Raw genomic sequence first — 27,072 nt, 5'->3', positions numbered from 1 at the left:
GTTGGATCAGGATTCACCTTGATAAGTGATGCGACCATGGTTTTAAATGAATCAGTGTTATCATGCATTATACTTGGATTTGCCCGAAGCCAAAACCAAATGGTGTATCCTTGGGTCTTATTTCGGGTGTCACTACACGGTGATAAGCAAGTGATACTCAGAATAAGAGCCGTGATTACCGTACAAATCAAATGGGAATCACTTCACCGTGACGACAAGTGACAAATTTTCACCCGTAATAAGCCCCATTATAATATAAATCTGAAGAAGCCATTTTTACAGAAATCATTAATTGACATGATTTCTGATATGCTTAAATCTAACTCCATGTTTGATGCTATTCAAACTGGAGTAAAATTTGCAAATAATATTGTCATGACTTTAAAATTCAGTAATGGATTTTAAAGCATTAAATATTGTAAATTGGAATGCTCGATTTCTTAAAGATAATGAAGACGAGCTATTTAACTTTTTGAGAGTTCATAACGTGCATATTGCCGTTCCCAGACAACCAGAAGTCGTATAATAATGTACAGACAGTATCGTAAATTGCTACAGTTTTAGTCAAAATCGCATATAAGAATGGCATACCTCGCATTATGTTTAAGTTAAATCGTATAGAATGCAAATTTCCGACCAATATGCGATGACTCATTTTTCCATCGTACTGTATCACAAATTAAATCGGATTACATCGTAAGACTTTTCAAAATGAATTTGTTGTTACAGATTAAATCGTATATGATGTTAAATCAACTCGTTTAAAATTAAATTAAAATATGCACGTATATGGCCTCCACTTTTGTACGTATAAGAAATTTCTTTGCATTATATACGAATTGTTTATTTGTATATATGTTTGTATATCACGAAAACAACTTTGAATATACGTGCATTCTGGTTGTCTGGGTTATAACTGAAACGTTCCTTAAACCTGACCATAAGGTTAAGAAGGACGCAAATTACTTGATTTATAGAAATGATCGTCTTGATGGACCCTGTGGTGGCGTTGCCATCATTATTCATAGACGAATCAAACATAAAATTCTTTCTTCATTTGAAACCAAAGTTTTTGAAACTTTGGGAGTTTCTGTTGAAACAAAATTTGGACAACTTACGTTTATAGCTGCCTATTTGCCATTCCAATGCGTAGGCCAGAAAAAGAATTTTCTCAAGGGTGACCTCCAGAAACTTACCCGTCATAGGTCTAAATTCTTCATTATTGGTGATTTTAATGCAAAACACTGCTCATGGAATAATGCCCAAAGCAATTCCAATGGTATTATTCTGTTTGATGATTGTTCTGCAGGTTATTACACTATTCAATATCCAAACAGCCCAACATGCTTTTCTTCTGCAAGAAATCCCTCAACTATTGATTTGGTCTTAACTGATTCATGTCAACGTTGTAGCCAATTGGTTACCCATGCTGACTTCGGTTCTGATCACCTTCCAGTAACTTTTGAAATATCCCAAGAAATAATTTGTAATCCCAACAGCTCTACTTTCAATTACCATAGAGCTGATTGGGAGCAGTATCGAACATTTATGGAATATAACTTCGATCCAAACATTCCTTTGCAAACCAAAGATGAAATTAATTATGCTCTTGAATCTCTGACTACTTCTATAGTTGCAGCAAGAGCTGCCTCAGTACCAAAATGCGAGGTTAAATTCGATTCAATTATAATAGACGACGATCTTCAGCTCTTGATCCGTCTTAAAAATGTCCGTAGGAGACAATATCAAAGAACACGCGATCCTGCCATGAAAGTTATCTGGCGAGATTTGCAAAACAAATTAAAAACAATTCTCTGCCCTGAGGAACAAAACTTTTGAAAATATTGTTTCTAAATTAGACCCGAGTTCCAAACCCTTTTGGAAACTCACAAAAATTTTGAAAAAACCTCAAAAGCCTATTCCAGCGCTTAAAGAAGGTGGTAAAATTTTGATCACAAATTTGGAAAAAGCTCAGAAACTTGCTAAGCAATTCAAGAGTTCCCATAATTTCAGTTTGAGTCTTACTAGTCCTATTGAGAATCAGATTGCTAGGGATTTTCTGAATATTTTCTGTCGGGAAAATATTTTTGAAGATTCCTGGGGGACTGATTTGGACGAAGTAAGATCTATAACTAAAAAGTTTCAAAATATGAAAGCTCCAGGTGATGATGGAATTTTCTATATCCTCATCAAAAAACTCCCAGAGAGTACCTTGTCTTTCTTGGTAAAATTATTTAACAGATGTTTCCATTTGGCATACTTTCCTGATAAATGGAAAAATGCAAAAGTTGTTCCAATTTTGAAGCCGGATAAAAATCCAGCTGAAGCTTCTAGCTACCGCCCAATAAGTTTGCTTTCTTCAATAAGTAAACTTTTTGAAAAGATAATTTTGAATAGAATGATGCTTCACATCAATACGAACTCAATTTTTGCAGATGAGCAGTTTGGATTTCGCCATGGGCATTCAACTACTCATCAACTCTTAAGAGTTACCAATTTAATTCGTTCAAACAAATCGGAAGGCCACTCAACTGGAGTTGCATTCGACAGTGTTTGGCATGAAGGTTTGATTGCTAAATTGAAAAAGTTTAATTTTCCACTTTATATTATGAAATTAGTTCAAAATTATTTAACTGACAGAACTCTGCAGGTAAATTATCAAAATTCCAAATCTAATCGACTACCTGTTAGAGCAGGAGTTCCTCAGGGTAGCATTCTTGGGCCTATATTGTATAACATTTTCACTTCGGACCTCCCTGATTTGCCTCAGGGTTGCCACAAATCTTTGTTCGCTGATGACACAGGCATTTCCGCTAAAGGAAGAAGTCTTCGTGTTATTTGCAGCAGACTGCAGAAAAGTTTAGATATTTTCTCTTCTTATTTACAAAAATGGAAGATTTCTCCCAACGCTTCCAAAACTCAACTTATAATATTTCCACACAAGCCTAGAGCTTCGTTTTTGAAACCTAGTAGTAGTCACATAGTCACTATGAACGGAGTTCCAATTTCCTGGTCAAACCAAGTGAAATATCTTGGATTAATACTTGACCAAAAATTAACTTTTAAAGATCACATTGAGGGCATTCAAGCCAAATGTAACAAATATATTAAATGTTTGTATCCTCTTATAAACAGGAAATCCAAACTTTGCCTGACGAATAAACTTCTAATATTTAAACAAGTTTTTAGACCGGCCATGCTTTACGCTGTGCCAATATGGTCTTGTTGTTGCACTACCAGGAAAAAAGCAAAGGATTCATGAAGTTGATTTTGAAGTTGCCTCCCTGGTACAGTACTACTGAGGTACATAGAATTTCGAATGTTGAGACTTTAGAACAAATGTCCAACAAAATAATGAATAATTTCAGGCAAAAATCGTTGCAATCCTCAATTGCAACGATTAATTCCCTTTATACTTAGATAAGATTTAGTTTTAGTTTTTAGTTTTAAGATATCAATTGTTATACTGACATGCAGGTTTAAGAAACCTGTTTAAAATACTGAATTGCCAAGACAGGAACAATGTAAAAATACTTAGATATATATCATAACAATTAAGGCTGGTAAGTTACTGCAGTAACTGGAGCACCTAGGTTAAAAATGAAATGTAATTTATTTTGAATTTGGAACAAATAAAGAGTTAACAAAAAAAAAAAAAACTGAAGACGTTCCATCATCGAAATGCTGAAAATAAACTTAGAGCATGAGCATGAGCAAAATTGATCGCCCGCGACTGCCAACACCAAAGAGCTGAAAACCAATTCAAACAAATCAAATCAACAGACAAAACTAGGATGAAAGCTGTAAAAGTGAATCATTACAGTATAAATCTAATGATGTTCCGTCATCAAAGAGCTGGAAAAAAACTCAAATAATTTAAATCAATAGATCCAGTCTGAATGAAGGCTGCAAAAAGAGAATAATTATACAGCAATGACCCCATTTTGTCAGCTAGCAAAGTATGTGTATCTTAAACATTCATCTTGAAGGAGGAAGGTATGAAATTACAATTATGTAGAATTATTGAAAAATAACAGTCTGATGCGCGGAGAGGTTGACAGGATCGGGTCATAACTGTAATGTGAATATTAGAAAGATTTATCATCATCAAACTATTCTTGAATAATTGTTATACAGATAAATTAAATTGATAAACTAAATGAACACAAAATGGCCGCTTTTCACCACATGGTTCACAGGATGCAAACTCTTCCTCTTAGCGACACAGGCAAATCAAAGGAAATAGCTCACATTTTTTAAATCGCTAGACTTAATGGGTATCAAGAAAAAACAATTCAAGCAGTAATCGATAAAATAACAAGGGATCATTTTAGGCGTATTTCGACAACTCTTACACCAGTAACTGAGGGCTTAAAACGAGTAGCGGTGAATTTCGACAAAAACATTACCAAACCATTGATTTCAAAGTTTAGTAGTTTTCGCCTAGATTTAGTATTCAGCAGCAGGACAAATAAGCTGTTAGGATCAACAAAAGGGAAAGCCGGAGTTTACCAAATCTCTTGTTCAGATTGCAATAAAATCTACATTGGTCAGACGAAAAGGTCTTTGGAAACAAGGTTTAAGGAACACGTCGCAGAGGTAAAAAAGGCTAACAAAGAGATAGATGAAGGACTTCATTATTAATTTAAATCCTAGGTTGCAGAACATATCGTTACAAAGGGGCACAATTTGACAAAGGATAACATTAATATCCTGCGGACTGTATCTTCGCCTTGGAAACTAGACCAACCTTGTAATTATGTGACTTTCCGTCACCTCCATGATCATCTAAACCCCAGAAGTCCCAGTTTTTCGGCCAGAAAATCAGCTGAATAATCAGCAAGAACATGCCCCCATGTTCACGTTTTCTGGTATTGTGGATAGCTTCTTCAGTATATTCAATATCTCTGACTCAACGAGGAGCATTATTAATTTAGTGCTGCCAATGGTGAAAACTCTTTTGAAGCAACTACCTTCTAGGTGGTCCTTCCTTGCATCGATAATATCCTTTGATGGATAACTCTCCGAATGACGTCGGGGATATGAGCTCTGTTCTTCAGCGGAACTGTAGAAGTCTTATGCCAAAGCTTGACACATTTAAATTTTTAGTTACCAACTCACTTTCTGATGCATTTGCCCTTTGTGAAACATGGCTCTCTTCAGACAACGATCTTGCTTTCCACGATTTCAACATTATTCGCCTTGACCGTGCAGATTCGTATGGAGGGGTGCTTCTGGGGATCAACAAGCTCCATTCCTTCTACAGAATCGATCTGCCTTCGGTGACAGGCATTGAAGTTGTTGCATGTCAGGTTAACATTCGAGGTAAATGCCTCAGTATTGCCTCAGTATATCTTCCACCGAGAACTGCGATTTCTCGTCAAAGTTTCTCGGATATCTGCACGGCTATGCCGGAGCCACGGTTGATCTTGGGAGATTTTAACTCTCACGGTACAGGCTGGGGGGAACTGTACGACGACAACCGCTCAACCTTGATACACGACATGTGCGACTTCTTCAAAATGACAATTCTGAACACCGGGGAAGCAACACGAGTAGCCAAACCTCCAACAAAAATAAGCGGATTAGACCTCTCACTTTGTTCGAGTTCACTATCGTTGGATTGCTCGTGGAAAGTAATTCAAGATCCCTTCGGTAGTGACCATTTGCCAATCAACATTTCTATTACCAATGGTTCATCTTCTACTCGCTCGCTCGACATCGCGTACGATCTTACGAAAAACATTGACTGGCGAAAATTCGATTGTGCGCTGCGAGCACAGACGAAACGTGATCCTGGTGTTTCCGTTCGCAAGCGACCTCCCATCCCGTGGTGGGATAAAGATTGCACCGACGCGAACAGCGAGAAGTCCGCCGCGTTTAAACGCTTCCGCAAACACGGTAAGGTCGAGGATTTCGAGCGGTACACCGACCTCGAGAAAACCTTTAAGGGCTTGACTAAAGCCAACAAACGCGGCTACTGGCGTCGGTTCGTCGATGGTTTGTCGCGAGAGACTTCCATGAGAACACTCTGGAATGTCGGCAGGAGCATACGAAACGCGTCATCACCGATTAATGAAGAGCTAGAGATGAACTAGCCTAAGGCTAAAAATCTCTTTAATAAGGCTTTAAAAAAAAAAGATTAATGAAGACAAGGAGTATTCGGACAGATGGATTTTCAGCTTCGCGCAGAAAGTTTGCCCGGATTCGGTACCGGTTCAAACCAACGTTCGTGATCGTCCGTCGGGTATTAGATTCCCCTTTTTCGATGGTGGAATTCTCAGTTGCTCTCCTTTCATGTAACAACTCAGCTCCAGGAATGGATAGAATCAAGTTCAACTTGCTTAAAAATCTCCCAGACGACACAAAGAGACGCTTGTTGAACTTATTCAATCAATTTCTGGAGCACAACATTGTTCCGGCTGACTGAAGGCAAGTAAGAGTTATCGCCGTTCGAAAACCCGGTAAACCCGCGTCGGATTATAACTCGTACCGTCCCATCGCGATGCTGTCCTGTATACGGAAATTGTTGGCGAAATTTATTCTTTTTCGTCTAGACAAATGGGTTGAGTCGAATGGTTTACTTTCAGATAGGGTAGAGAACTACTTCGGCCTAATCGCCCATTTTGGTCCTATCGAGCAGAAAACTTCAAATAAATCCATGTTTTCAGAGTTAACAAGTCAATTATGCGTTTGGTACAATACTTTAGTAAATAAGCTACCGAAAGAAGTCAATAAGAACGCGTGATATGAAGGTTTGCACCCATTATTCCCAAAAACAAATGAAGCGCTCCGACCAAATTAATTTTTATCTTCATCCGATAAGCCGAAGTGAATTCATTGGCGTTTCAATGGCGTTTCAATGCGTTAGGCCGAGTTTAGAATCCGTAGGCCGAATTTGGCGTCAAGAAGCAGTGTTAGACTTTTGACAATCGTTGAGGGATTCTCTTTATCAAATCTTACGGTACGTACGGCAAGGTAAATAAATTTGGAAGCCATCAGTAATAATAACATTCCGTTTGGTGCTAAACTGCGCTAGATTAAGAAAGACTAAGTGCGGGTTGTGCTTAATAGACCGGAAATGGAGTAGTTAACTCTACGCAATTTTATTTCGGAGAGGCAAAGGAACGAGCGACTGTATTGCGTGCTTACAACTGAAATTCAACTGAAATTCAACTGACCTATGCGTAAAAACAGCAAATGGTTTCAGTTTCCTTGGACATTAAGGGGGCTTTTGATTCTATTTGTATCGAAGTCCTTCCGGATAAACTCCACGATAGTGGGCTTTCACCAATTATGAACAACTGCTCCTATACCATCACTTTAGTCTAGGTCATCTCATTGCTCTATTCCGGGTAACAAGAAAGCGGACTCGTTGGCTAAAGTGGGCGCTATGGAAGGTGATATTTTTGATCGACAAATCGCCTTTGCGGAATTTTTCTCAATTACCCGTCAGCAAGTCCTCACCAACTGGCACCAAAAATGGAATGACATTCTATTCTTCCACAGGTGTCGAACAAGCCGTAGTTCAAAGGATTGGACATGAGCCGTGACTTTATACGTGTCATGTCGAGGCTCATGTCCAATCACTGCTCGTTAGACTCGCATTTCTTTCAAATCGGGTTCGCAGGCAGCAATTTGTGCGCTGGTTATGTGGTTATCACGAGATCGACCACGTGCTTTGGTCATGCACCCTACATTGTGTTGCTAGATCCGAGTTATCCGCATCCCTCAGGGCCCGAGAAAAACAACCTTTGAGGCCCGTTAGAGACACCTTGGTGAGCCGAGATCTCGATTATTTTAATTTAATTTATGTGTGTTTAAAACGGATCGATCTGAGGATTTAGTAGTTAGTGTCATCTTGTGTTCTCTCAAGTTGCTAGGTCCCCATCGATGTACCCCCATGTTCATCTTTTTCTCCAGTATGTCGATTAGTTCTAGATCAAGAGCAAAAACCTTGTCTTCTCAATCCCTATCCTGCCATCCGTTTGTTACAATTTGTTACCCCTAACCTTGAGATAGCCGCGAGTAATCGGTCCCGTTAGTTTTAAGTAGGTGTAACCCAAACGATGAATATCGGCTCCACAAAGCTATGGCAAATGAGCCTGGAAAAATAAACACATGTAAAAAATAAAGAAATAAACAACAAACATTTTTTTTTTCGCTCTTAAATCTTTTGAATTTTCTGAATTTTATCCAGAAAAACCTAATAACAAATGAGTTTTTCTTAAACATTTAAAGCATTGCCCCACAATTGTACACCCCATGAGTACAGATGAGCATGTTACACACAGCACACAATATAAAAAAAAAACACAATAGAACCAATTGTATTTACTTTTTACTAACTTTTTACAAACGGGAGTATTAATTATCGTAACTAATCGCTTTTTCACCAACACACTAAACACCAAACCGCTAAGTTATCTGGTTTAAACCTAAATCAGCTTGTATTTAGCTGCATAAAGTAGTATTTGGCTGTAAAACGTGTTTTTGATATTTTTTTTTCCTTGATTTGTTTTCCGTGCTGAGCACCAATGCTACCGACGCCAGGGAGGCAGCTCGCACACCTGGACTTTACCTATCGACCCATCAACTCATGAACCGAGGACCGGCTTTACTCTTCTTGATTGAACATAGGCCTGTAAGGTAGCACGACATCAGAAATGGAAGTGCATTGTTAATATATATATTGTTTTTTAATACAAATGACTTTCGTGAATAATAATAAATCATGCCAAAACTACAGATAAATCTGTATTTCTACAAATTTTCAGAGTTTTTAAAACCAAGATTCTGTATTCCCAGATTACTGATTTTTAGGATTTAAATAGGTTACACAGATTTTTAAAATATGAATAAACATTTTTTTAAATGAAACTTAAGATCAAAACATTTTTTTTTCACTTCAGTGAAATTTTATCATCACCACTTATCTATACATGCTTTTTTGCGGTTAGAAAATGAGAATAAGAACTGTCAGGTATTCTTTTTTGCCAAGCCATAAATAATTTATGATACATATATTTTTATCTATTTTTTGTTTCTATCAGAAAAATGACTCAATCACTTTTCAAATGACATTTTTTAAGGATTCAATTAGCAAATTATCAACACAGATATCATCACAGATTTTCTGGACAAAAACTAAGTTGAAAAGATATTTTTGGACAAAAACATAGATTTCCTTTTGGCAACCCTGGTGGCGACAACGAACTGCACACTGCATTCTCGTCACCCTCAATCACCAACCACCGTGGAGGTAAGACGTGCGACGATATCGGGCGATTCCTTTCCGGCTGATGGTCAGTTATTCACAGTTCTCATAGTGCATCGTTACTGTATCAGTAACATCCTAACCAATGCGATGCATTAGCTTCCACAACCAGGGTAGCTGGAAGAGACTGAACTCGGAAAACGTACTCTGCATCTATTGACTGCAAGCATTGCTGCTTTCTAGCGATCCAGTTGATTGAACCACTTCCGAATTTATCTCGGAGACGAGCCAGCCAACGGCTGAAAGTCTATTAAGGAGAGATATAAAAAAAAAAAACTTCCGAATTTGAAAACTATACTAGAATTGGAAACGGTATCCATCATGTCATCAGTTAAAGACCAATGCTTCCATCAAGCTGAAGTTGGAACTCAATTGTCACTTTAATGTAATGGACGATCAAGAACCATCCTCAGCACTCTATTCTGAGCGACCTGAATTTTGTTCCTGTGAGTCTGTGCACATGATTCCCACACCGGAGCTGCGTAGAGGATCGCAGGTGCTATGATTTGTTTGTAGACGGCCAGTTTGTTCACCCTTGAGAGGCGAGATCTGCGGCAAATCAGCGGATACAGACACCTAACCAACGTAGAACACTTGACTACAGTTTTCTCTACATGCGAACGGAAGAGGAGCTTTTCATCGATCAACATCCCGAGATAGGTTACTTCGGCGGACCACTCAACCCTTGTGCCATCCATGATTACAGTACAAGATGGAGCCGGTTTCAGTTTGGGCGATTGCCGATGTAGGAACATGATCGCTTGTGTTTTGGAGGGATTGATTTTAATTTTCCACGTGGTGGCATAATCAGCAAAGGCGTTAAGGCATCGTTGAAGTTTGTTCGTTATTTCGCGAGGCATCCTTCCTTTGACGGCTATTGCGGTATCATCTGCGAACAGGAAGAACACGCAACCGTCTCCAAGGGGAGGAATGTCGGAAGTATAAATGCTGTAAAGCAAGGGGCCCAGCAGACTGCCTTGCGGCACTCCTGCTGGGATGGAAAACGTGTCGGAAAGACAACCATTCAACGATACCTTAAACGACCTTTGCTGAAGGTAGTTATGGGTGATTTTAACCAGATGTAATGGGAAGTTGAAGTTACAAAGCTTGTACACAAGTCCGTCATGCCAAACATTGTCAAACGCCTTTTCAACGTCTAACAAGGCCATGGCTGTGGACTTGGATACAGCTTTGTTACTTCGGATGTTATTCATCAACCGTACTAGCTGATGATTGGTGGAGTGCCCCTTTCTGAATCCAAACTGTTCCGGAAGGAGAATGTTATTTTCCTCGACAAGCTTGAGCAAACGATTGAGAATGAGTTTCTCAAACAATTTGCTCAGCGCTGAAAGGAGGCTGATTGGTCTGTAGCTTGAAGGCAATGTTGGATCCTTACCGGGTTTCAAATTTGAGATGGATTCTGCGGCTATATAATGCAACGTGGAGCAATGCAAAAACAAGACTTTAGAGTCTATGACAATTTAAGCTACCAACGATAAAATTATGTTGCAATAAAACTATTTTGGCCATAAGTACTGGATATTATGACTTGGTGTAGCTGAAATACAGCAAATTATACACGGTTTTTTTTACGCGGTTTTTTTTTACACGGTTTTTTTTACACGGTTTTCCACGATTTACACGCTACGTTTTTAACGATTTCTCGACAACGATACAACCTATCGACTTGATTCCAATCACATTATCCGTTTCAAGCTATTTGTAATCGAATGGCATACTTAAAAAAAAATCACAATTTTTGGTGTAAATACAGAAATTTTTAAAATATGTCTATATGGACCATATCATGCTCTAATAACAAATGGCATCAAAATCCGATTTTTTAAAAACATTTAAGCATGCGAAAAATCAAAATCTCGTAGGTTTTTTTTTACACGGTTTTTTTACACGGACCGTATCCCCCGTGTAAAAAAAGACCTGAGTGTATCTTCAATTGTCATTTTCTCAATATGACGATTTTCCAAATGTGACTAATATGCGAGTACCGGCAGTTACCAATCTGTTTAGTAGTTGGTAAGCGATTTAAAGCCAGTGAAAAAAACCATTATGGTTATTATAACGGTAACGGTGTAATTATAGATACGTACCTTTTCGATCTGCCCGTTTCTGTGCTTTTTTGCTAGCTTGGACAGCCTCTGCATTTGATTGTTGTATGAGTCGTTGCATTTCCCGGGAGTCTTCGGACGATAATTACCGTCAGCTTCTTCTTCTGTCCAAATTTTCAGATCATATAAACCCTGAAATAAAATTATCTTACTTGACAAGTGTACCATTTTTACAATCTTCGTTCAAAATCTAACCCCCTTAAGTACTCATCCCCTAGGTAAAAAAGTCAAGATCATAGGTATAAACATGAAACTACAATGTGTTGAATCGGAACCTACCTAACTAATAAAAACCAAAGATTTTAAGTAAGCTAAAGGAGAAAAATCTATACAAATCTCTAATAAGGAAAATCCCCAAAGGCTTGGTAGCCATCATAATGAAGTAATGAAATTGGGTTGTTAGCGGAATGCTAAATAAAACAGCAAAAGGGTTTATCTTCCATTTAATTCCACTTAATTAATTTTGGTATCCATGACAGATACGTATTTCAACCCAATTTCATTACTTCATTATGATGGCTACCAAGCCTTTGGGGATTTTCCTTATTAGAGATTTGTATAGATTTTTCTCCTTTAGCTTACTTAAAATCTTTGGTTTTTATTAGTTAGGTAGGCTCCGATTCAACACATTGTAGTTTCATGTTTATACCTATGATCTTGACTTTTTTACCTAGGGGATGAGTACTTAAGGGGGTTAGATTTTGATAAGTTCTTTAGTGGGAATGACACTGATGAAGACTGCACATTGTAGTCGAAATACGTATCTGTCATGGATACCAAAATTAATTAAGTGGAATTAAATGGAAGATAAACCCTTTTGCTGTTTTATTTAGCATTCCGCTAACAACCCAATTTCATTACTTCATTATGATGGCTACCAAGCCTTTGGGGATTTTCCTTATTAGAGATTTGTATAGATTTTTCTCCTTTAGCTTACTTAAAATCTTTGGTTTTTATTAGTTAGGTAGGTTCCGATTCAACACATTGTAGTTTCATGTTTATACCTATGATCTTGACTTTTTTACCTAGGGGATGAGTACTTAAGGGGGTTAGATTTTGATAAGTTCTTTAGTGGGAATGACACTGATGAAGACTGCACATTGTAGTCGAAATACGTATCTGTCATGGATACCAAAATTAATTAAGTGGAATTAAATGGAAGATAAACCCTTTTGCTGTTTTATTTTTTAATCTTCGTTCTTTTTTTTTTTCTAAAATAGATAGGGGAAGTGCACCAGTATTGGCCATAGGATTCTATTTTTGCAACACTTCAGAAAACCGATTAAATCATAATATTTGTATAAAGAGAGAGAGAAGGATTAGTAATGTCCATTTAACTACCTTATTTGCTTATCCATGACAGATACGCGTATTTAATTTAATTTGCAGACTTCTTCAGTGTCTTGTACTAAGCAGTCGAGTATTAGCACAAGACACTGCAGAAATCTGCACATTGTTGAAGACGTTACATAATGTAGGGTCAGGTGGGGCAAGAGTGCCATATGGGGCAAAAGTGCCACCTGCTTGTATCGAAGCCTGAAATACATTTTTGATATTTCTTATTAATGGGATGCTATAAAAAAGCCCTTCAGATATACTGCATCAAATTTGGTTATACATTATGATGTAAATATTATCAAAAAATCTAAAAAACTTACACGTTGTCGAAAACTTCAAAATGTTATAAGAAATCGATGACATAAAATAAGCTTTTTTCTCATCATTTTTCTAAGAAAATTTAATAATACGATGTAGATTTTATTGTACGGTAATACATTTTGCGACCCTCAATATATAAATACTTATTTTGCATGTAGATCCTCAAAAAACGTATTTGAAATTCGTCTTCTCCACGGGGGCAAGAGCGCCATACTTGCCTGGGACAAAAGAGCCATAGTAAACAAGACATATAACCTCAAAAAGTTATCGCCTCAGAGTGAAGTTTCGAAGTGACGGTGCGTGTCTACAAGCGAAAATCGTTGCGTAAATCGTGGTCGGAACAGAATATGGTTGCGGCCATACGATCCGTAACTAAATATGGGACAACGAACAATAAAATTGCACAATGCTTTTTTTAAGGCTTAATTTTTTTTAATACATGTTTAAAGGAGTACTTGACACTGTTGGTTAAATCTTTCACCTTGTTGACTAATTAAAAAGTAGTTTAAGAAGTGTTACAACTTGGGACACTTTGTCCCTATAGGTTCTTCTGGATTTTGATATCTTTCCGAAAATCACAAACGCACTCGTTGGTGGTTAGAACAATAATAATCTTTATTCAGAATTATATTCCTTAACACATTTTTCCTACGGGAGACACCTGAAGTCATTATGTGACAGTTTATGTAAACGATCACCAATCAGCGATCGATATTAACAAACAAGAGAATGAGAGAATGAGAGAGAGAGATAATTTGGAGAAGGCAAATTGGTTAAATCGGTTGCGCTGAAAATGGCTTAGCAACTAGGAATATCGGCTGCCCGGAGTGCGCCTTGGCGACAAGCAATACGATATCCTTAGACGCCGAGTATGGGTTATTGAATTCGTTTTAGCGTTCATCGAACTGCTCCATGCACTTGCTGCGTAAGGAGTTCGATGTCCGAGTGAGGCATGGGAAAATGCTTGTTACTAATTGAAAACTGAAATGATATTTTGGAAATTGATGACATGTGAGTTGCGCATGTCACACCATTCCCCTTAAGGAAAAAATGATTGAATGTAATGGAAATTATTTTGACTTCAAATGTCTCGCACAATTTTTTTTTTCTGTTGTTTTTTTTTTAACGCACCCCTTCCCCCTAACAGAGAAAGAAATGCACTACCATATATATTTTTCTGAATTTATTTTATCAATCTTGATATATGTACTTCCTGTTGTTTATTGTCTTTGCCAAGTATTGTAGCATTTGATGGATTTAGTTTTATTACTTTGAATGGGCCGTTATAAACTGGTTCTAATTTGTGCCTATTTTCAATTTGTAAATATACTGTATCGCCTAATTTTATGTCTGAAGGAGTGATTTTACTGTTCGCTGTATTTGTTCTTTTAACTTTTTCACTTTGTATTGTTTGCATGACGTTATTGTGTGTAACTTGTAATCTGAATTTCAATTCTTTTTGATAAGAGTCTAGGTTGTATAATGGTTCTATCTGATTATTTTTGCAAAATTCGAAAGCGTTTAATTTTTTCCCAAAAATAATTTCAAATGGCGTGTAGTTGTGTTGTAAGTTCGGTGTTGTATTATAACAAAAACAATAAAAGGACAGCCATTCATCCCAATCATTTCTACGCTCGTTTCCAAACATCCTCAAATACTCATTTAAGCATTTGTGATTGCGTTCCAGAGCGCCAATTGTTTGGGGATGATATGCTGTAGAGCATTTATGGTCTATTTGAAGTAAATTACATATTTCATCAAACACTCCCTTGTACTCTGTACCTTGATCTGTTTTTATACATTTCATGGGACCGAATACAAGAATGCATCTGTCTATTACTGCTTTGGCAATCGTAAGAGCTGATTTATCGGGTACTGGAATAGCAATTACGTATTTAGAAAGATCACATTGCAATGTAATTGCATAGCGATTTCCTTTTTCCGTAAGAGCAAACGGTCCGACTGTGTCAATAGACACGACGTCGAATGGTTTATTTGGTGTTGTTGTTACTATGGCAGGTGTTTTAAGAGGTATGTAATGTTTATTCATTTTGCATAAGTCGCATGATTTTACATAATCTGTTATCGTTTTCTTCATGTCTGGCCATGAATAAAGCGATTTTATTTTCTTATAAAGTCTATTTATACCGAGATGACCTCCAATTGGAGAATCATGGTATTGTTTAATTATGCTATTAATTTGTGTTTCTGTTGAAACTTCAATAGGTTTTTCATAAAGTATTATGGCAGTATTCCTAAGAATAGCATTGCCGATTTTTTTGAAAGTATCTATATTGACGTATGAAAAAATATCGTCATTTATTTGAATTGCTAGCTTCTTTTGTGCATTTATTTTGTCATTTCTTTGCGCATTTCTTTGTATGTTTGTTTGGGCGTTTGTTTGGGCAGGCCTGCCATCTATATATTGTAATGCCCTTTGTAATTCTGTTTCCATATTTGAATTTAATGCGAGGGTTACTGCTGGAGTAAGCTTCTTTCTAAATTTTTTGTCATATATTATCATATCCATGCATGATTTATTAAAACTATAATTAAACGTTAATTTTGGCAAATCAAATGCCTCCAAACTACTGACAGCTTCGTACACATGAAGTTGATCAGGCTTCTGTGTCTGAAGGTCAGGCGATGGAGGTGGATTCTTCTTTGTCATAGACCTAGTTATAATGTACATATTCTTTAGACTATCAGAGGTTATCTGTATTCTTGATAACGCATCTGATAACACGTTGGAACTGCCTTTGATGTATTCCACTTCAAAATCGTACTCCTCTAAATCCCATCTCATCCGCGTAAGTTTGGATGAGGGATTTTTCAGAGAAAATAGATATATTAGTGGTCGATGGTCAGTGCGTATTATAAATTTTCGGCCATAAATATAAGGCCTAAAATAATTTACTGCCCAATGTATTGCGGTCAATTCCTGCTCTATTGTTGACTTATTCGATTCACCTTTCGTAAATGCTTTACTAGCAAATGCAATTGGTAATTCGAAATCGCCGTAACGTTGAGCTAGGACTGCTCCGCAAGCTACTTTGGACGCGTCTGTTGTTATTATAAAATCTTTTTGATAATCTGGGAATTGCAAAATCTGTGGCGATAACAATTCCCTTTTCAAAATTTCAAAAGATTTTTGACATTCTTCATCCCACTTGAAATCTACCTTTTTTCGTAGTAATTTGTTTAATGGGCTGGTAATGTCAGCAAAATTTTTAATGAAGCACCGATAATAATTGCAAAATGCAACGAATCGTCGTACTTCATCAGCACTTTTCGGGATGGGATAGTTTAAGATTATTGAATGTTTAGTTTTATCGGGTTGTATACCATCCTTCGAAATATGGTGACCTAGATAGGTTACCTCATTCTTAAAGAAATGGCATTTAGATGGGTTCAATTTAAGATTAAAATTTCGTAAATTTTGAAATACGTTACGTAAGTTTGCTATGTGATGATTTTTAGAACATCCTATCACAATGATGTCATCGATATAAAGGAAAGCACATTGTGGGGGCAAACCACTTAACGCGATAGACATCATTCGTTGAAAGGAATTTGGGCTGATATTAAGGCCAAAAGGAAGTCTATTAAATTCATAATGGCCCGTATCAGTTGAAAATGCGGTATATCGTTTTGAACTTTCATTTAAAGGGATTTGATGAAATCCGGACATCAGGTCAAGCGTTGAAAAATATCTAGCTCGCCCCAACTGATCCAAAATTTCGTCTATCCGTGGGAGCGGAAATTTATCTGGAGTTATATTCTTATTAAGCTGACGGTAATCAATAATTAGCCGCCATTTTTTGCTTTCGTTTGTAGTGGATTTCTTAGGGACAAGTAGGATAGGTGAGTTGTATGGTGAGGTTGAATTTTGAATTATTCCATCATTGAGCATTGTTTGGATTTGGTTGGAAATCTCTTGTTTTTGAGATTCGGGTAATCTGTAATTTTTTATGTATATGGGTTTGCTGTCATTGAGAGTTATATCTTGTTTGTAAAAATTGTTCTCCGATAGCGTATCACCTTGAAGTGAGAAAATATCGTTAAATTCAATGCAAAGTTTTTCGAGTTTATCTTTGATGATGGGGTCATTATTTTCAATGTTCAGTTCATTTTTCAATTTTTGCGTTCTTTCAGTCGAATGCATTTTGTTCGCATTGTTTGAAATAGTACAATAATAAAAGTTTGCAAGTGATTCATGTTTAGGCACGAAATTTGTCGGCAATAAGACATCCTTGGTTGTTGTGTTGATGATTTTAACGTAACGGTTTTCTTTGTTCACTATTGTGTTTGCACAAAACACTCCAGGACATATTTCTTCTGACAAAATAACGCTGTCTTCATGAATGTCGAAATTGTTTAGGTGTTTTATAATTTCACATCTAGCTGGTATAAGTTTTGAATCTATAAACCTATTTATTATCGGAATACTAAATGTTTCGTAATTAATCGTTAAATTGAGTAACCAGGATTCGTAATCAACTTTACATTTATGTTTCACCAGAAAATCTCTCCCAAGAATTCCATCGGTGGGAATTGGGAAATCATTTCCAACAATGTGAAACGTATGCGGTATCTCAATATTATTTATTATTATATTTGATTGGGTAGTACCCATCGTACTCACATTTCCTTGTCCTATTCCAATTATATCGCATTTTTGACTGGGATAATATATTTGAGTTCTTTTTACCCCTCCAGCTTTAATGACCGATATATCAGATCCACAATCAACAATAAAAGTACGCTGTGAAACCGCCATATCGACCATTAGCTGAACATAATTGGTGGCAGATACATTTATTGTGTATGCTGCCCTAACTGTACCCCTAAAGGGTGGATATTTCCTTGTGGTAGATGTGTCGCATGTTGTTGCTGTGGAATTTGCATTGGTTGTTGTATCGGTAGTTGAATTCCCTGCTGTACTGCTGGGTGATATGCAACACCGTTATGTTGGGCTAAGAACATGTTCGGTGCGAACCGACCTCGCTGAGTAAAGTTTCCCCTTTGATTTGGGAAACGATTATTTTGAAAATTTCCACGGTTGGAAAAGTGATTTTGGAATCTACTATTCCATGGAAATTGGTTGCTATGGAAATTATTTTCTTGATAATAATTTCCTCGTCCTCTGTAACTAGCTCTACCTCGTCCTCTTGAACGGTTTCCTCTGCTTGCAACGAATACGTGTGCATTTGAAGAAATGGAATTATTTCCATTATCAGTTGGCACGTCGTTTTCCATTAATTTTTGGATTGCGTCATTAATTTTGCTGAATGTTCCAGCCTTTAGTATGATTTTTGTGTCTCTGTTTTTGATGCCGTTGATCAGTGATTCAACGCCTTTTTTTGTTGCCATTTGATCAGCTACATCATTTGGAATTTTGTTGTTGATATAGACTGATTTTAGCTGTAAAGTTAATTTCTCTACGTCATCACAGAATGCTTCTGTGGTGGAAGTTTGTTTAAGTTTTTGTAACCTTGCCAAAATGTTATCGGCTGTGATTTTTGGAGAGCAATGCTCTTTCAATGCTGCTACTAAATCTTCATAGGTAGAATTTTCTGGTACTGCTTGCCTGGCAGCACCCGTTAGTCGTGTTTTCACGAATCGAGTGGCAATGTTTTTAGCGGCAGCTTTAATCGCTGCGGTGGCCTCCGCGTTAGCGTTGTCGACTAAGTCGAAAAACAACGTAATAGAGTCCAAAAAAGAATTCAGCTTCTGTGGATTGCCATCATATATTTCAACGAGCGCAGTGCCCGTTTTTATGTCTACTTTTGCCATCTTGGGTTTTAATATTTTTTTTTCGATTAATCCTATTTTTTAATTTGATATAAAAAATCAATATAAAGGTAACGGTTGTAATATTTAATACCGTGTCTTTGGCGAATTTTAATTTTTCATTCATTATTTGTACGGTATCACTATATTTATTGCGTGCTCCTTTTATGTAAAAATTTAGTTCTGATTGCGCTAATTTTGATTCATTTTGCGCTAATAAATCATTAATATAATTGTAAATAATTTTAATTTGCTTCGCTTTAGCAATCAAGAATTTTTTACTATAAATCCTTCTAGGAGCTTTAGTAAAGTTAACTAAAATTAAATTTAATTGTGCAATGTTAGAGTCAAGCTCTAACTTAACTTGCTCTATGTCCATAGGAATATATTCATAAGAAATGTTTTAGCTCACCAGCCATCCTCTCTGCATCGTCCGAAATGTCTCGTATCTGCATGCACGTCATTTTTTCCTCGTTGTTGTTGTTTGAAGTCGATGGTTACTGAACCGTGTGAGCCGCTGGCGGTGATAATAGCGTTTATGTTTGCATTTCCCGTTACTAAATTCGTCCGTTTCGTTGCACTAACGTTAGGCTAGCTCACGTAATAGTTTTTTTTTTCTTCACTTTTTTCGCAGACTGGTTCACGCAATTGTCTTTTTGCACTTTTAATGTTCTACTCTGACACTGTCCAAATTGTCTTGGGATGCTGAGCTGGCGCGGTTAAATCCTTGCCGATGCCACCTCTTCTTCAGAGATTTTCGAAGCACCAACAGCAGTTGCAAAACGTTGATTGCCACAATGATCCACAGCTTTATTTCGTGTGATTCATGGTAAAATTCACTGCTTTCTAAGTGTTCCACTATGTTGACGTTGGTGTTCCCTTCTTGGGTTGTGGAAGAACTTTTCGCCTTTTGATTGCCCATTTTGATAAAATTTACTTTATAAACTTGGGCCAGTCTACTGCTCGGGTTTCTTCATTCACAAAATGTCACTTTTTATTCAAGCCGAGTTCAGTGTCTGAAACTTGACACGTTGTGCGGGTAAATACTCTTTTGTTTTTCTTGAGTGATATATCGCACTGCACTCTGCGAACTTTCGGTATCCTTTCGTGGCGACACTTTGTTCTGCTGCCTACCGTACTCTTCTGCCACTATTAACTGGAGAGTTTACCCTAATTGAGGCTATTCTTGTTCGCTCGGTCGACTATCGTGTGTATTAGTCCACGATTGATATCCATTTCACAACCGCTAGTTCAAGTTGCACCAGGGTGATTAGATTCAACTGTTATAGCACATTTTTGTAGCAAACACACATTATTTCCAACTTGATCACATCTAGTACAGACCCGTGAAGTCGCACCTCTTGTATTAAATCACACCACAATGTCCATGATCTTCACGTACTTTTATCTACCGGGACTTATTTCACTGATACCTGTCGTAGGTAGCCATGTTACAACTTGGGACACTTTGTCCCTATAGGTTCTTCTGGATTTTGATATCTTTCCGAAAATCACAAACGCACTCGTTGGTGGTTAGAACAATAATAATCTTTATTCAGAATTATATTCCTTAACACATTTTTCCTACGGGAGACACCTGAAGTCATTATGTGACAGTTTATGTAAACGATCACCAATCAGCGATCGATATTAACAAACAAGAGAATGAGAGAATGAGAGAGAGAGATAATTTGGAGAAGGCAAATTGGTTAAATCGGTTGCGCTGAAAATGGCTTAGCAACTAGGAATATCGGCTGCCCGGAGTGCGCCTTGGCGACAAGCAATACGATATCCTTAGACGCCGAGTATGGGTTATTGAATTCGTTTTAGCGTTCATCGAACTGCTCCATGCACTTGCTGCGTAAGGAGTTCGATGTCCGAGTGAGGCATGGGAAAATGCTTGTTACTAATTGAAAACTGAAATGATATTTTGGAAATTGATGACATGTGAGTTGCGCATGTCACAGAAGAATATGAACCGTTTGATTGCGAAATTTTGATGATTTTCTTGTTATTGAGTTATATGGCCGTCTTGCCCCATGGGGGTGGCACTTTTGCCCCAAACTGTTTTTTAGCCTTTATTGATAAGGCATATGAAAACAATTAAGAAAAAATATTTAACGTTTACATATTCAGTTTCAGATACAACAGGTTTAAGTAGAGGATGTTTAAGATTCTATGTACATCATTTGTTTAAAAAAAAAAGTTAGATTAACCTATGTTTATTGAAAGATTTTCTTAACGTGGCACACTTGCCCCACCTGACCCTATGTATCGCGCCTTACTTGAATATTGGTAATATTAAATACTCCATAACTTGATCTTGAAGGACCATTGGGTTCTATAGCTATCAAGTCATAGATAAACAACCGCAAAGAAAATCAGTTGAAGGCACTCTAGTAGGAATAAATTCAGGCATAACATTTGATAACGGCACAAAAGCATTTGTAAACAAACTTTCTAAGGCCCTTTACACGCGAACCAAAGTACGCCCACGCAAACCAACACCACTTTCGGAAAGGTGATAGCTGCCCCTATCCGATGATCTGAGGGCCTTAGAAAGTTCGTTTACAAATGCTTTTGTGCCGTTATCAAATGTTTCATTTTCATTTTCATTTTGTGATGTACAAGGGGGTCAGGGGCCATGTCACCGATGTGAATATTCACACCATCCATAATACACCAGGGAAGGGGAGAGGAGTGAGCAACACAGCATCTTTACCCATGGGGGTTAAAAAAGTTCTGCGAGGTATACTTATGGTAAACCAGCTGCTCAGGGATTGTAGAAAGGAAAGGGTTGGGTAGGTTTTGTGTGGAAAGCGCATAAGTTATGATCGTATCGTTGAAAAATGGCCTCGTTTAGTTTGCGCTCTCGTCACATAGCGCATCGATTACATCACACCGTCAATGAAAAAGAAATTAAAAGAGATTGAAAGAGATTTTTAGTGAGTTTTAAACTGTGATTTACCTATTAGAAATACATTTGTAAAATTGTCTCCGTGTACTGAACAGCCCACGTGTGAAGGAGTGTGACGTCAAACTCCGTCATCCATTTAATCAACCGGAGAACGAAAGAGCGTTCAATGAGTGTCAGCGACCCTAAAGGGTGGGGGGAGCACCATACATGAACGATACCACAAATCGTGCCACCGTACCACATATTGTTGGGATGATAACCCGAATAGGTTGTTAGGCACTCCTTATGGTTATCGTTCATGCGGGTGTTTCAAAGCAATTTACATCTAATCAACCCTCTGTGCTACCCAACCCATGCAATGTATTTAATGTTGAGAGCCTTGTGTGCTTTATCATGAGTGGTCACGGATCTGACAATCTTCACATGACTACACGGAGACCAAATTCGTTAAGTTAAGATAACAATCCTAATAGTTACTTTCACATGGAAAAATATTGTTGTTTGAAAGAAACCTATAGTTATTCCAACATTAATTTGACCGTCAACTCAATCATATCTACCTAATAGATTCAACTGTTCATCTTATACTCAATTCAACTATAATTTGATCAATTATAACAACCGTCAAATGTAATTTATTTATATAATTTGGTTTCAAGTGATCATCATAAATCCACATACTTGTAACTTGTGATGCGTAGAGCAGGCCATAAGATAGCTGGCTCTCACGCAGATGAACACGGTTCAAATCTAAGTTAAATGTTCTTGTTCACTTTTTTATGATTTGGCAGTTGTGTTTTTGAGATCGATAAAGAAGCAAAACAAACTTTATTTAATATGTCGATAATGAAGAGCAGTTCGTTTAATGAACATTGTAAAATTTTGCTTTTCTAACAATAGTTTTCTTGAATCAACTAACGCATAGTTGTATTTTGAAGTTTGGCGTTTGTTCATCTACTGAAAAATATAGTTGAGCCAACCGAGGAGCCAACTATGGACTATAGAAGTTGCCCTCTATATATAGTCAAATCAACTGTAGTTTCGGGTTATCTCTAAAAGAATTGAACAATATAGTTATTTTGACCGGAAAATAATTGCGTCTGCTATAATTTGTTCTCCGTGTAAGCGTCCCGGTGACGACGACTACGATCTAGCCGGTTTACAATAGGTGTTATACAAGAGTACTAGAATAGATCGGAGTATACTTCCAGTTTTCGACGTTCCCATGTACTCCCTGTTTACCTTTACACGGAGAACAAATTATAGCAGACACAATTATTTTTCCGGTCAAAATAACTATATTGTTCAATTGTTTTAGAGATAACCCGAAACTATAGTTGATTTGACTATATATAGAGGGCAACAACTATAGTCCATAGTTGGCTCCTCGGTTGGCTCAACTATATTTTTCAGTAGATGAACAAACGTCAAACTCCAAAATACAACTATGCTTTAGTTGATTCAAGAAAACTATTGTTAGGAAAGCAACATTTTACAATGTTTATTAAACGAACTGCTCTTCATTATCGACATATCAAGGAAGTTTGTTTTGCTTCTTTATCGATCTCAAAAACACAACTGCAAAATCATAAAAAAAGTGACCAAGAACATTCAACTTAGATTTGAACCGTGTTCATCTGCGTGAGAGCCAGCTATCTTATCGCCTGCTCTACGCATCACAAGTTAAAAGTGTGTGGATTTATGATGATCACTTGAAACCAAAGTATATAAATAAATTACATTTGGCGGTTGTTATAATTGATCAAAGTTATAGTTGAATTGAGTATAAGATGAACAGTTGAATCTATTAGGTAGATATGATTGAGTTGACGGTCGAATTAATGTTGAAATAACTATAGGTTTCTTTCAAATAACAATATTTTTCCATGTGAAAGTAACTATTAGGATTGTTATCTTAACTTAACGAATTTGTTCTCCGTGTAATCCTACTTCCTTCTCTTGTTGTGTATTGTATTGTGTTTCTGGATATGCCACTTCTATCCTTCCTCTGACATAATGGATCCTCGCTCCGGAATATCTTCACAACTGGGGGGATTAAAATCGCTCCTCGTACACAACCCTTCCAGATGACCGAAAGAGTACTCGGTCCGATTGGTCTCACCCGATATTCTTGAAATACTTGACATTTTGAATGAAACATTGCCATTTCCAGACTTCGTGTTGTTAGTTTTCTTGAAGGTCTTGTGCTTAATGCTTGATTTGTCTTTCGCTTCGTATTTCTAAGAATTGACTCTATAAATAGATAAAAAAAAAAACAAGAACAAACACAACGCTTCCCATCCACAAGCTGTAGACCGAGTGCAGAACCTTTGTGATGATACTTTCCAAACGTGCATACCTATAGAAATGAATCCAATTCAATAAAGAATGGATTAAAAAAACAAATGATTTCCACTACGACTAAATCCAGCATTTCTACTAAAATATCAAATGCTGTGCTTAATCATTTATTATTATTAGTACAGAGCAATAAACAATGTACGGTGATGATTAATCTGTTAATATGCTTTTATAAGCGGGTTCAAATGCACTTTTGGTAAGCATCAACACTGATCTGTCAACACTAGTGTGCATTAGGGTGTTTCATTTTGAAAAAAGTGATGAATTTTTGATAGGCCACCCTCCAGTTCGATTCATAGCCCCAAAATATGAACCTGTGCAAAAAATGGTAAAGATTGATGAAGGTTTAGAGGTCGCGCCAATGATTTGGATTTTGTATGGAGATTTTGGTGAATTAGTATGGGAAATTATTGATTTTCGTTTACATTGCTCTAACTTTGGTTGTAGTTGTCCAAACGTTGAAAAAAAAAATATGTGGTTGTCATGACAATGATCAACAAGCCTGTTGTTGTTGCGATGAAATTGGCGTTGTTGCCTTGTACATATTCATCTGTCAATTTACCCTATTTTGCCATTTTTTCACATTTTTATAATTCTTGATACGCTGCAAAACTGAGCGTAGCAACTGTAGGCTTTTTGTTTATTGCCATAGCAATAACATACTAAATTTTTTCGACATTTGGACAAGTAGAAGCAAAGTTATAGCGATATAAGCGATTTTTTAAATTCTTCCATAGTAATTCCCATACAAATTTCAAATCATTGGCGCGACCTCTAAACCTTCATCAATCTTTACCAATTTTTGCACAGGTTCATATTTTGGGGCTATGAATCGAACTGGAGGGTGGCCCATCAGAAATTCATCACTTTTTTCAGAATGAAGCACCCTAGTGTGCATCTTTCCAATGTGGTAAAGATCCAGATCAGCCCTGGGACATGGTAGCCTAATTAAACTACCTCAAGGTTTTGCCAAAGCCCAGGGGTTTTTATGTTGATCCAAATAGTTTTAATAATATAATTACGCCTACTTGTTATTTTTTTAAGGTTTATTTTTGTCCCAGTCTTGTCTTCTGTCGTCACTTATTTTGTCATTTTGTCTTGTGTATTAACTTGTCTCGTGTATTGTGTCAACTTGTGTCTATTGTCCTTCCCCATTTGTTTTTAAACTCGTTCTGTTACTCTACCATGACTAATTTCATTGATATATATATATATAAATAGTAATATCAATTATAGGATAATATGGTTATTTCTTGATTACTCTTTCAAAGAGACGCATCAGCTCCTGCAAACAATGCATCCGATCGTCGATCCGGCGGAACTGGTAGCTCGCACACGCCCACCAACACCACCACAGGTAAAGGAAAATGTATCTATCCGATGATAGTGCTAGTATGCGTGGTCGAGCCACCAGCCACGCCAAATCGACGATCAAACGCACCGCCCCCAAAAGCCGACACGTCCGTCCCTCTGAAAAAGTTATCGAGATTTCTTCTTTTAAATTTGTCGAACCTTTTTCTTGATGCACATTGTAGTTGAAATACGTATCTGTCATGGATACCAACATTAATTAAGTGCAATTAAATGGAAGATAACCTCTTTTTTGCAGTTTTATTTAGAATTCTGTTAACAACTCATTTTCATTACTTCATTATGATGGCTACCAAGCCTTTGGGGATTTTCCTTATTAGAGAGTTGTATAAATTTTTCACCTTTAGCTTACTTAAATCTTTGGTTTTTATTAGTTAGGTAGGTCTCGATTCAACACATTGTAGTTTCATTTTTATACCTATGATCTTGACTTTTTTACCTAGGGGATGAGCACTTAAGGGGGTTAGATTTTGATAAGTTCTTTAGTGGGAATGACACTGATGAAGACTGCACATTGTAGTAGAAATACGTATCTGTCAAGGATACCAAAATTAATTAAGTGGAATTAAATGGAAGATAACCTCTTTTTTGCTGTTTCACTCAATACATTTGATTTTTGAAAATTTGCTCAAAAGAGTTTAGTTGACACATCATACCTTACCGAAAACTAAAGCACAACGCCTAATTCTTATTTCAAATCTACCAACATATTTAACACCTTTCCTAAAACTTCACTTATTCGTAAGCGCCTGATTGAAGATATGATTGCTATTGACAATGCCTGTAATTAACAAATATACTAAATAGAAAGATTTATTATACAACTCTAAAAGCTAGTTGCCTCCCTAAGCGGGCCCCCCGCATCCTATCTCTTATGTTAATTAACTTTCTGAATTCTCTACTCTAATTGAAGTTCATTTGATGATTATTTAGTTAATAACTGAAATCTCTAATCTTCCTACACAATCATAACCCATGCTTTTAAACTAAAATTTAACGTGTTTCAAATACTTCTGGCTTTGACATATATTAATTATATCTTTGTTCGTCCCAGGTGACACCTTCAAGTGACTAAAATGCTTCACTTTGACGTTAGTTTCCAAGCTAATTTTAAATTGTATATTGTATAGGGTAAATGTTCCAATTACGCTCTCACGTTTCCACTATGTCGCACCACAAAAATACATATGAGTATGTCACAATAGAAGCACACCGCAGTGGAAATCCCGAGTCATAGTTCAAACACTTATCCCAAATAAAAATGAAGCACATATAAGATTAGTTACAATACCATGTACAAAACTGGTGTTTAACATTGTAACCCAAATAAATCTATCTGTGTAAAAATAAATAAAATAAGAGTGATTTGCGGCAAAACCCGCCAGTATCACACCCAACGTCAGTGCCTTTACGTAAGCGTACTACGACGCGGCTCTCGATCAAAGGAGTAACAAGTGTGATACTATCACTGCTAGACTAGATCTTTGGTTCTCTCATGCAGTGGTTTATCAGAGAGGGGAAACTTAGTAATACCCATTGCCTGCCCATGACGCCATTCTTCGCGGCAT

The 27,072-nt window shown here is 37.0% G+C and overlaps 1 protein-coding gene across 3 annotated transcripts in view; it reads right to left on the bottom strand.

Moving 5' to 3' along the window:
- Positions 1-27,072, bottom strand: part of LOC135713169 (phosphatidylinositol 3-kinase catalytic subunit type 3-like) — a 116,950-nt gene that overhangs the window by 67,463 nt on the left and 22,415 nt on the right. For 2 of the 3 annotated variants that reach the window (XM_065236281.1, XM_065236282.1), the window contains exon 4: positions 11,386-11,535. The exons of the other annotated variant lie outside the window; for it this stretch is intronic. In XM_065236281.1, the coding sequence (XP_065092353.1) occupies positions 11,386-11,535 (150 nt within the window). The remainder of the gene's footprint in view (positions 1-11,385; positions 11,536-27,072) is intronic. 3 annotated transcript variants of the gene reach the window in all.

Source organism: Ochlerotatus camptorhynchus, unplaced genomic scaffold (assembly GCF_037179485.1).
Source record: "Ochlerotatus camptorhynchus isolate MF236.1 unplaced genomic scaffold, CSIRO-AGI_Acam_v1.1 ptg000541l, whole genome shotgun sequence".
Taxonomy (NCBI): Eukaryota; Metazoa; Arthropoda; class Insecta; order Diptera; family Culicidae; genus Ochlerotatus; species Ochlerotatus camptorhynchus.
Note: the sequence above shows the minus strand (reverse complement) of the source record. Positions and strands in the feature narration are given on the sequence as shown.